This window comes from Vulpes vulpes, chromosome 4, assembly GCF_048418805.1.
Source record: "Vulpes vulpes isolate BD-2025 chromosome 4, VulVul3, whole genome shotgun sequence".
Lineage (NCBI taxonomy): Eukaryota > Metazoa > Chordata > Mammalia > Carnivora > Canidae > Vulpes > Vulpes vulpes.
In genome coordinates this window covers 18,686,143-18,698,675 of record NC_132783.1, presented here as the reverse complement: position 1 = coordinate 18,698,675, position 12,533 = coordinate 18,686,143, and the positions used below count along the sequence as shown (strand labels likewise).

The window sequence follows — 12,533 nt, the reverse complement described above, 5'->3', positions numbered from 1 at the left end:
TCTATAAATACTGAAAGCAAACTGATGGTTACCAGAAGAGAGTTGGGGTGGAAGAAATGAGCAAAATAGGTGACAGGGAGCAGAAGATACAGACTTCCAGTTATGGAATGAATGAGTCACAAGGATAAAAGGCACAGCATAAGGAATATAGAAAATGATACTGTAACAGTGTTATATGGTGACAGATGGTGGCTACACTTGTGGTGAGCTTAGCATAGAGAAACTAAATCACTATATTGTACAACTGAAACTAAAGTAACCTTGTATCAACCGCAGTCAAATACAAGTAAGTTTTAAAAAAATTTTCTGAACACACACACATAATTCAGGGGGAAGGAAATGTTTATTTCTTACTAATCTTTTGAATGCAACCACCATTAATTTTTCAGGTTTAATTTAGTAGCAAACTTGATTAATAACACTTCCAGGATTTCATAATTTTAAGGCTAAGATTCCGATTAAGGAAATACAGTTTTCAATTTAATATAAATGAAGTTTTTTTAAAAAGGCTAAAAGCAGTCTGATCTTTTAAAAGAAAATCTAAATGACCCAGACTTTAGACTTTAATAACGTAAGTACACTTTAGTACTACAACAGACAAAGAGAAAGATCTTAATTGAACATAAGAAAGAAGCACCGTTATTTTTCTTCTGCAGCATGTATGCTTTGGTTATTAGCACGCTACATGAATAAGGCAATGTGTCAAGCACTGGCATACAAAAAGTGCAGCAAGCTGTGAACGAAGGTCGAAGTGGCGGTGGCAGGCACAGCATAAGATCTCTCTCTGGCTGATGCCTCAGTCATCTTCTCCTCCACAGAGCAGCAGGAGGGCTTTCTTATAGTCCCCAGATGTATCACCCTAAAACCCAAAAGTATTCTGTTAACCTCCATGAGTCACAGAAACTGCAGACAATGAAAAACTAAATGTCTGGCAACAAGTTTTAGCCATATGACTTTTCCCCCAAGTGGCTAATCTCTGTGTATGTGACTTTCACATCAGGAATGTACTACAAAGAGTTTCCTACCAACGTAACTAACATATGTTTAACTTTTTAATTTACCCTTAAAGGCACAGCTCTAAGAGAATAAAGTATGTTCTTCTCTCAAGTAACAGAGAGAACAAGGAAGCTTGCTAAACCTGTAAGTTACTATCACATACAAAGTGTCTGGCTAAGGGAGGTAATTCTGGGACTGTGTGGCTGTTATGTTTTCTATTCAGCATATGCTTGATCTCTGCTTATCTCATACACAGATATGTATGAAAAATTAATGTTTCAAGCAGAGTACATTTGAGAACTCTAGTGCCCTTCAATCCAGCCATACCACACACAAAATGCAAAGCTTGCTTTGTTGAGATCCTGCTTTGTATATGACCCATTTTCCCTTTTATCAAACGAAAGAAGAGAAAGAAAGAACAAAAAAGAAAGGAAGAAAAGAAAGTCAAAAGGCCTCAAACTAAATTTAAATATAGGACACAGTCTCCCTTGCTTTTAAAGGGACAAAAATGATAGTAATACCCAAGCTCTTTTTACTTATTTCTAATGACATGGTTGATCCTTTCCTGAACTATGAACTAATACCAGAGACAAGGTGATAATAGACAATAAAGAAAAATCGATGTGGAAGGTAGGAGGAACTAATAAAGACAGCTGGAACTGATAAAAGTGAGAAAGAACCAACACATTATCATCAGGGGCAGGGGCTGGGTTTGATGAGTCATCAGTCTACTAAACGATGCTTCTAAGCTCACCAAGAGCCTATCCTTCGCCAAGAGCCAATCTTCCACGTGGGAACCATCATCTGTACTTTAGGAAACATTATATGCCAGGCTTTATAAGTCATGGCTCTAATCACACCACTAAAATTTTAAACTTTACATAGTTGGGTACTCCCATCCATGTCTTACATGCTATCTATTGGTCTGCTCTGGATTTCTGAACATAATTTAAAGAAATGTTCTACTACCTTAATCATGGAATAAAGAGAGGTGGCAAAATTCTTCCTGAACTCCTTCCTAATGTTAAACAAATCAATCTCACTCCTGGACACCACGACTCTGATGAGGGTATGATCATCTGTCCCTGCCCCCTATAAGAAAAGAAAAAGAGAGAGGCACATTGTTTCAAAATGTCAAATACAGTATCAAACTCCCCTGAGTTATGATGAATCAATAAAGTAAAACAATTTGGTAGAATTGAACTGCATATTTTAAGGAGAATAAAAAAAACCCAAAGTCTATTATTTAAATCATAAGAATACACAGAGAAAGACAGCTAAAAAGGTTAATTAATTAGATGAAATATTCAAGGTATGCACTTACCTTCATAGCATAGTAGAGGGTTTCTGCAAGGTAGGCAGGTATACTTCGAATAGATTTCACTAAGAAAATAAACAACATGATGGTCAAATGCTATACTGATAGGAAAAGAATTAATAATTAAAAATCAAAAGTTACTTCATGCTTATTGCTCTACTTATTTACAAGCATAAAAGCAACATAGGCTTAAAAACTGCTCATTTGCAAGCTGATTTGATCTCCTATTCACCAAGTATTTTCTTAGAAACTGGGCTGGAATTTCCTGAAAGTTCCGAGTTCTGCAGAGAAAGGCGTGTAGGACAGGGCATGCAAGCTTTTCAATGCCCCTCTGTTCTGAGTTCCTCTCTGCTATCACAGTTTGGGCGGCCTGAGCTGTTGATATACCACAATCTTCCTCCCCCTCAGGAAGTGATACAAACATCTGGAAGTTTTTGATCCAATATATTCAAGCAAATAACACAAACTAATCTTTGACAAATCTCAGACTTATTGAAATTCTGTAATCTTAACCTAGATATTCTCTTCATATTCTTTACTATCTGTGATCCACACAGAGCAGCATGAGACTTACCCAATTCAGTAGAGACATCCAGATAAACTGAGGGTGTCTCAGATACATACATCTTCCCTGAACATGTACGTATCTACTCAGTGTCAAAGCTGCTCAGACCTCAGCTCAGCTTCAGAAACTATCTGTATGAAAATTCCTTAACATATACAGGAATTACAGTCCATGGACTGGGAGGTGGAATTATTCTCTCTTTTCCAGTGTTTAAACAAAACTTAAACAGTAACCAAAAATGTCATTATTTTAAGTGTATTTAATTATTAAGGGGCTGTCTGAAATCTTTCTAACTAAAATTAACTGTGGAAGTCAAATCAAAGGCTACTACTAGTGCCAGTTCACACACATCTTTAGCTTATTCTCCAGAAGGCATCACAAAAACTCAAGCTCAATATCAAATACTCAAAGAGCAGAAAGAGCTTCACTCCCAACCTATATGAAAACTAGGGTCACTGGGGAACTCAGACTAGATTCTCCCTGGATTTAAAGAGTATATTATCCTACAGTAAACAGCACACCTCAGTTCCCCAGTTTTTCCATATCATTCTGAATATTTAGCTAAAATAAATTTCCAAAATAATCTGAAAACAACCATCATCATATCTTCCATCATACAGAAGACATTTTTTTTCTGATTTAGATGTCAATTTCGCAGTCTGCCTCAAAGCTGTGAGAACAGTATTCAAAAGGATACTAAAATTTCACCAAGTATCAGAAATAATATTTACAAGCCTCTGAGATAATACCCACACTTCAGATTCATAATAAAATAGTAGCATTTTTAATACAGCTTCAAAATGATTTTTAAACAGTTGGTTTAGTATTTCTACAGGATTAGATGAACTAACCATATAATCATGCATTTCCAGCATCAAAATAGACTTTGAATTGGAAATTTGGGAGTTTGCTTCACTCAAATATCATAATAAGCCCTTCTTTTCATAAAGAAAGAAGTGGTTATTTTCAGATACCACTTCAATTGAATAAAATACTTTGGCTCTTAACACCATAAATATTATATACATTGTAAAACTACCTACCAACAGCAAGGAGTAGTTGCTCCAAATTACCAGAAGTCTCCCGGTCAATGGTTTCCTCAATTTGAAATCCTGATATAGTCATGTATTTATCAAACACTATAAAAAAGGAAAATAATTTCTCAATCATGTAAAGATCATTCTGTACAGAAAGTATTTTCTCTAACCAATTATTGTCCTACTGAACACAAATTTCCCCTTTTTCCTTGCCGACAAAACTCTGACTTTGTCACAGAGCTTCAATATACCAAGCCCTAAACAATGGATTATAAATGTTCTTTGTTCACTCAATTTCCAGCCTCTACTTACTAGTTACAACCAATGAGAACCAAAGGTAAATCTGCTGGACAGGATTCTGAGAAATCTTTCCTTAAGAGTTGATAAGCAGATATGATTAATTTACCCCTTTCCTTTCTTCTTGCTGTTAATATTGATAAATTTGGAGCTACAGTAAGCCACCCTATGACAATGAGGTACAGAGCATGAGAAAGAAAACCTCAAAACACCAAGGACAGTGGAACAGAAAAACAGAAAGAGCCCAGGTCCTGCCAAATCAGCCAAGGAATCTTACCTACAGAAAAAAAGTTTTTAAAGCCCCAGTTAGTTGGGCTTCCTATCACTTGACCTCATTCCCACTTGATACCACAAGAACTGATAAATATCCAGAGAGGAGATCGTAGGTACCACTATTTAGGAGGAAATACTTGAAGTGAGCCATAGCTCAGTGATTAGTGTCTAGAGGCTTAGTTGCCTCATCACCCTGATAGTAAAGGGGGGACTAAGGATCTCTAGTTTTGTAAAAATTATAATAGCAGCTAAGAGGATGATGAGATTTTTCAAGGTTACCAAAAGGAAGAAATACAAAAACTGATTCACTCAGGAAGTACCTGTTATATAGCACATATTTTAGCATACTGGCTCCTGTACTTTCAAAATTAACCAAAGTACCTGTACCAGACACATTTTTTTCACTTACCCCTTCTCAAATGAGACACACTTCGTGTTCCAAAGATGGTGATAAACTTTTCTTCATCTGTCCCCCATTTCAGTTCTCCAGCCTGAAACAAAGCCTGTGAAGATTTCAACCTCAGTTAGTAAACTGTTCCTCCATCTCCTTTCCAGGTTCTGAATGACACCTGTGTTTTACTCCCTGTACAATAATTTGCCTGATTCATCATCACATACTTTTTCCATTCTAATGTTTCCTAAACTCAGTGAGGTGCATTTGGAGCTACTTTGGAGCATGCCACTGAACTGTACCACAGAGATTAGTAAGTCAAAGCAATAAATCACATCAATCTGGTGATTAAATGTTCCCAAAATGTCCACTGCATTCCCAGGCTTTCAAGGGCAACAGTGTGGTTGGTGGAAATTTCTGATTACCTCACCATTGACAAATCCACTTACAGACTGGAAAAGAATTTAGCTAAGGAGCTAAATTGTCTAGGTTTTGTTTTGTTTACTTGGCAGCTGTTCAGCAACACATGATAAAACATAAACTCCATATTTCCTCTTTCAACTGCAGTTTAATCAAAACTAGCTACAAAGAGTTTTCACACTTCTAAAAGATCACAATGAATTTTTAAAAGGTTGTGGGTATAGCACAATGCCTGGCATACAGCAGGAAATTAACATATACTTGAATAGTTTGAGTGACTATTTTTACTGTTATATATGGAAAATATATGCTTTTTAGGGTTCATATAAACAAATATTTTTTGTTGTATTTCCAGGGAATTTTGAAAAATGTGTCGTATTTTTATACTTAATTTTGAAAATAATTTATTTTAATGATAAAAATAAATAATAACAACCTTGGTCATGTGAGCATGTTCTTCAAAACTGAAAAGATTTACTATGAAAGTCATGCAAGTATTTCAACTTTAGAACTATACCATGGTATTATAGATCTGTGTTAAAATAACTTTTTAAATCTAATAACAAAAATAACACATGTTCACTGAGAAATTTTGTACAAGAGATAAAATATAAGTAAGAAAAAAATTACTATGAATGCCAATATCCTAAAGATATTGGTTATTACCTCTAGTATGTTTTCTACACATAGATAAGATATACATACATACACATTAACACCTAAAAGAGAAGGTGCATCCTCTAAAATACTGCAACCATTGCTGAAGCACTCCTTTCTTAAGAACTATTCAATATTTCTAGAAGTTCTCTTTAGTAGATATAGCAATTAAGCCTGTTATAATTTGTGAGTTGGCTATTTAAAATTATAATTTCTTCATTTTCTTGAAAGAATCATGTTTGAGATATCTATTTTAAAACTACTATGGAAATAATATGCAGTAATGATAATCTTCATGCAGAACAATATTTACAAGTTTTTTTTTTTTGTTTCACTTTAATGTAAGAGTGCTTTTCTTCTAAATGAGGATTCCGAATACCCAAGGAGCTGCTCTGCAGGAGGGACCTTCACATCTGCTCACCCTTCCCCCTTCCCTCAGAGAGGGCTTTATGGTTTAGCATAGTTCGATAACCTCTGGTTCAGTGCAAAGTACAGATTTTTTGCAGTAAAAAAATCTGGGCCTCATCCTTATCTGTGAGATCTTAGATGAGTTACTTAATCTCTTAAGTCTCAGTATCTTCACCTACAGAGTAGGAATAATATTTCTACAGAGTCATTAATGGAGATTATGTAACTTATATAATGAATCCATCAATGTTATGTAATCAATAGTAGATACTCAATAAACATTGATTTCCTTCTCTTTCCCTTTTTCCCCCCTCCTTCCCCTAAAAATTCAGGTTTCTCTCCAAGATCAGGAAACCAGGATTCGGAGGAGGAGGAGGTAAAATCAGTTTAACATATTAAAAATATAAGAAAATAAATGAATGAATGAATGAATGAAAGAAAGTAAAGTGGATTATCTATAAAATGTTAAATTCCCAGGTGAACAACTCACTGTGGCTTATCAAATTCCTGAAATAAAAGGAATCCTCTTAGTGCCAAGTATCAGTAGAGAAAAAACTCTAAGAGCTTATAAAAGGGCCCTTTGGTTGTCTTGGCTTACTCTCAATTAAGAAATCTTAAATTCCCATTAGTGGTAACAGTCCAGCTACTCTTGCTAAGAAAGAAATAGCAATTTCTCCTTTTTACATAACACCAAAAGGATAATTATTAATTTATTAATAATACTTTTGTTTCAAAGACTGATTTATTGATTGGTTGGAGAGACAGCACACATGTGTATGTGAGCAAGAGGAAGGGCAGAAGGAAAGGGAGAAAAAAAGAAGCAGACTCCCTGTTGAGCACAGAGCCTGAGGCCCTGAGGCAGCCCATCTCAGGATTCTGAGATCAAGACCTGAGCAGAAATCAAGAATTGGACACCCAACCAAATGAGCTAGCCAGGTGCCTCTATAATACATTTTAAAGAATCAAAAACTAATAGCCAGTGTACCATGTTCTATGTTGTTTCTGAACACTGAGAGAGTAAAGAAAGCTTGAATTCTATTCAAGGAATATCTTAAAGTTACTTCATAAAACAGTTTTCAGATGTATAAAATTTCCCCTTCATGGTTCTGAATGGTCACATTCTCTGCACATCAGGAAGTGACACTTATATAGCCCTGGTACCCAGGACCACAGAGGCATCATCTGAGAGCTTATTAGAACTACAGAATCCAGGGTGCCTGGGTGTCTCAGTGGGTTAAATGTCTGCCTCAGCTCAGGTCATGATCCCAGAGTCCTGGGATCAAGCCCCACATCAAGCTCCCTGATCAGTGAGGAGTCTGCTTCTCCCTCTGCCCCTCCCCCTGCTCCTGCTCTCTCTCCCTCTCTCCTTTTAAGGAGATCCCCAGGTGATTCACATGCATTTAAAAGTCTGGGAAGTGGGAAGCCTGGGTGGTTCAGTGGTTGAGCTTCTGCCTTCAGCTCAGGGCATGATCCCGGAGTTCCAGGATCAAGCCCCCCATTGGGCTCCCTGTGAGGAGTCTTCTTTTCCCTCTGCCTATGTCTCTGCCTTCTCTCTGTGTCTCTCATGAATAAACAAATAAAAGCTTTTAAAAAAAAAAAGTCTGACGAGTACTGCTATACACTGAGTGCTCTGTGGAGAGAAATGGTTGTTTCGTAGTGTACAGTCAACTGGAAGAGTGAATATGGCTCTTCCTTTTTTTAGTGATGTTGCATCAGAATTGCATATTACTTCAAATATGTGACCAGAGAGACAGGATTATGGTATGTGATTCCATGATGGCAAATAATCCTTTATTACCAATTTCCATTTTTCAAGTCTCATGTTTCAAATTTCCTAACATTTATTTCCCACATTTAACTACTTATGTTTTTAAGATTTTAAAACATATTAACTACTTATGTTTTTAAGATTTTAAAACATATTTTAATCCCAGTATAGTTAACACACAGTATGTTTTATTAGTTTCAGGTGTATGATGTGATTCAACAATTCTATACACTACTCAGTGCTCATCATGATAAGTGCACTCTTTAACCCCCATCACCAATTTCACCCATTTCCCCCGCCCACCTTCCCTCTGGTAACCATCAGTTTGTTCTCCATAGTTAACATGGGATTACTTATTAACCACAGTGAGATTATACTACATTTGAAAGCCATTTAAGTGCAGAATTTCATTTGGATGTCATTAAAAAGCGCTGACAAGAGAACAATCCTATTTAGAATTCTATCAAGGGGGTCCCTGGGTGGCTCAGTGGTTTAGTGCCTGCCTTTGGCCCAGGGTGTAATCCTGGAGTCCTGGGATCGAGTCCCATATCAGGATCCCAGCATGGAGCCTGCTTCTCCCTCTGCCTGTGTCTCTGCCTCTCTCTCTCTCTCTCTCTCTCTCTGTGTCTTTCATGAATGAATGAATGAATGAATAAATAAATAAATAAAGTCTTTAAAAAAAAAAGAATTCTATCAAAAGAAAGGTAGAAGAATTCCTAAATAGTACAGTTAACTTGTAATCTACTACATATTAAAACACCGTCTATCACTAAAATACCTTATTCTTTTTTCTTTATCCCCTCCTGCCAAGGACACCTACTGCCTCACTGGCATTGGAATTAATAATACCTGTGATTCTCAGTAAAATGATCTATTTTGTGAGTTTCCATAATCGCTCCCCCCCAAAAAATCTAGGCAAAATTCACTATATATAATTCATTTTATTTCATTTCATTTTTAGGACAAAATAGTTGTCAGATCAATATGAGAAAAATATACTTACACGAATCTTATGATTTGTAAGGCATTCATCAATAAGATTATTTTTAGATACTATCACAATATATGAGTTTCCACAGCATTGATTTCACAGTTATCACATCTCACCTGAGCATCTTGTTCAACTTGTGCTTCATCAATTCCAGCATCAGGGTCTCTATTAGCCTTTAAGAGATAATGTCACGTTATTGAATTACATGAGCATTTTTATTCAAAAGGAAAATTGGTTCCACTTGATGGTTGTGCACATAAAGCTTTTCTCTTAGGAATAATATGACTTTAAGATACCAATTCTACAATATTTCACACCATCACATAGCACTATCCAAAATCAATCTGATCCTCTTTATTTTTTTGATCCTCTTTATTTTAAATCCTCTGAATGAAATAATGATATCTTAAAAAAATTAAAAAATTAAAAATAAGTTAGGTGCTATTAAGAGTTTAGGTCAGATATTCTGAAACACAAACACACACAGGCAACATACAGCCACAATCAAGCAAGTACCAGAAATGATTAGAGAATTCTAAATGACCTTACTTATCTAGATTCAGATCAGTCCAGCTTCAGATTTTTTAATCAAACTTTAAATAGTTTCCACCCAGTACCTGAAGGAGAACCACCAACATCCTCTGGTAGTAGCCTGAGGTATCCCCCACCACATCATCTTCCAGGCTTGAGCCATATTCTGCAACAGAATAATTTCATACTTACTTATAACTTCTTTAAGCTAAAAAAAGATATCCTACCCCATTAATCAAATGGAACAGACATAAAGGAAGAAATATTTTATTAGTGTAAATGTTCTCTACTCCAACTCTGAGTACTCTAAAGACTAAAGGCAAATACTTAAATGAGTTGCAGGTAGAAAACAGAGTCCCCGAAAAGCACTCAATTCAAGCCTAAATCCATGACTCAGCCATTTAGAAATGCTCTCAACCAATGCAGTTGTTACTCTGTAGACATGTGATCGTATGGGAAAGCCTCTAACATATAATTGATTGTAATTTTAAACTCTGTATTGCTTTTTTTAAAAAATGTTTTTCATGATTAGTTTCCAAAGGTCTTCTATCCTCTAAAATTCTCAGTTCTCTTTCTTTAGTCATGGCTATTCTTTCCCCTAATACAGTATTTTCTCCTCGGCAGCAAATAAAGTTAACTTTGAGAGACAGCAGTGATATTTTAAAATATGCCCCTTCCCACCTCTATTTCCAGTTATTCAACATAATGCCATAGGAAAGGGGAGAACGGGTATCTACAAAAGTCTACATGCCCTTTTCACCAACTCTCAAACAGCTGCTATTAAAGGCAGCTCTAAGACGTTTAAATATTTAATCATTATTTGAAAGCAGACAAACTTTAAAAGCCTAACACTTCTATTTTAAAAGGTCCATAAAAGCTGCATGCATATTTTAACCAGTTACCCAAATACAAAACATTGAAGGAATCTTCTTCTATCCCTTGGTCTACTACAAAACCTATATATGATTAATGACCAAATCTTTTGAAATAGCTCTCCTTTCTGTGATTTACTCCCCTTCCTACCTCCCACCAACCTATGGCCCAGCTAGGTTGGACCATAACTGCCTAGCTTTCCTCCTCACATGTGCAGCTACCTAATCAGCCTCTTGATTCAAAACTCCTTTCTCCTTCAATTGTTCCTTCAATACTCCACTGCTCATTCAGGAACTTAAACTACCTCTGAATCAAGTGCCAGCTTCTCATCCAGTCATGTAAAACAATCAAGAACACAGCCTGCATTTACTCAGTTGACCTCCCACAGGAGACAAAGACATACCTCCATGACGGCCAGGTTCTTTTCACTCCTTCAATATACTGTTCTCACTCCAGTCCCCATGCCATTGCAGACAAGGACTAACACACCAAAGATGTTTTCTTCACCTACCCAAAACCTATCTCATCTTGAAACTTTGACTGCACCACAGAGCCTCTCCTAACATCAAAAGCCTTGATGATCTCTCTGCTCTAAGTGAATTCTTGCATTTAAACATTTTTCATATTTGACTTTAGTTTGGGTTTTACTATCCTTTAATAACTGCAAGAGTTTCTAAGTCATGTCACCCCTAAATAGATTGCAAATTCCTTGAGGACAGGAGCTATGTTATATTTATCTTTTAGGTCATTCATGACAGCCAGGATACCACCAGACACACAGCTAGTACATAATATGTGACCATACACCATTATTATATCCTTACAGTATCCCACTTGTCATCTAGCATACAAAGGATCACTCACAAATGTCAACATCCCTATAAAGAAATCTTTGAGGAAGGCCTGGGTGGGTGGCTTAGTGGTTGACCATCTGCCTTCAGCTCAGGGTGTGATCCCAGGGTCCCGGGATTGAGTCCTACATTGGGTTCCCTGCAGGAAGCCTACTTCTCTCTCTGCTATGTCTCTGCCTCTCTCTCTCTCTCTCTCTCTCTGTGTGTGTGTCTCTCATGAATAAATAAATAAACTCTTAAAAAAAAAAGATCTCTGAATATTGTATCAAATAAAACTCACAGGTGATCTTCTGTAATTAAGTTACATGTATTTCCTCTGCTTTAATAACCAACTATACAAAGAGAAGCAGGACAAAAAGATCCAGCACTTCAGAAAGTTAATTATTTAAATTTCATACTGTTCTGATTTGCTGAGCTACAATCTTACTTCTACGATTAATAAAATAATGCCAAGATAGGGACCCATTTTCCTAGCTAAAGGCACTCAGCTTGTTGGTCTGTTGATTGAGCTGACAACTTGAATAGTCTGCTCCTCCTCAGTCAGGTAAGAGTCTGATACAGAAAGTCTGATGAGAAAAGAACACTCTAGGGATCCCTGGGTGGCGCAGCGGTTTGGCGCCTGCCTTTGGCCCAGGGCGCGATCCTGGAGACCCGGGATCGAATCCCATATCAGGCTCCCGGTGCATGGAGCCTGCTTCTCCCTCTGCCTTTGTCTCTGCCTCTCTCTCTCTCTCTGTGACTATCATAAATAAATAAAAATTAAAAAAAAAAAAGAAAAGAAAAGAACACTCTACCTTTACTTTTTATTTCATTTTCTTGGTTCCACCTACAGAATATACTTTAGATTGAAATACAGATTTCTTTTCACAAAAAAAGTAAGGCACACCAAAGGGAAAAATTAAAATGCAGAGTATTCAAGCATTGCCATTAGCTACAATGACACACATTTACTCAAACATTTTTATCAACTCTGGTTTGGGCAGTTTCTTTTCCTAAATTCCAAAAAGGACTTTAAGCTAAAACTCTTAACTTCTACTAACATAAAATTGATTTTATTTTCAGGAAGAAAAGTCACCTACATCTTGAAGTTCATGTAAAAGAAAACAACCTCTATATCTCTACACTAGTTGCAAATTCTACATAAAAGAAACTCCCAT

General features: G+C 36.4%; 1 protein-coding gene across 2 annotated transcripts in view; it reads right to left on the bottom strand.

The window, feature by feature from the left end:
- Window positions 1-324: 324 nt before the first annotated feature.
- The window catches only part of ANXA5 (annexin A5), a 42,697-nt gene continuing 30,488 nt past the window's right edge, over window positions 325-12,533 (bottom strand). For both annotated transcript variants that reach the window (XM_072755332.1, XM_072755331.1), the window contains exons 7-13: window positions 9,739-9,818; window positions 9,238-9,294; window positions 4,896-4,989; window positions 3,923-4,018; window positions 2,321-2,379; window positions 1,966-2,088; window positions 325-859 (exon numbers count right to left, since the gene is read on the bottom strand). In XM_072755332.1, the coding sequence (XP_072611433.1) occupies window positions 797-859; window positions 1,966-2,088; window positions 2,321-2,379; window positions 3,923-4,018; window positions 4,896-4,989; window positions 9,238-9,294; window positions 9,739-9,818 (572 nt within the window). In that variant the 3' untranslated portion in view covers window positions 325-796. The remainder of the gene's footprint in view (window positions 860-1,965; window positions 2,089-2,320; window positions 2,380-3,922; window positions 4,019-4,895; window positions 4,990-9,237; window positions 9,295-9,738; window positions 9,819-12,533) is intronic.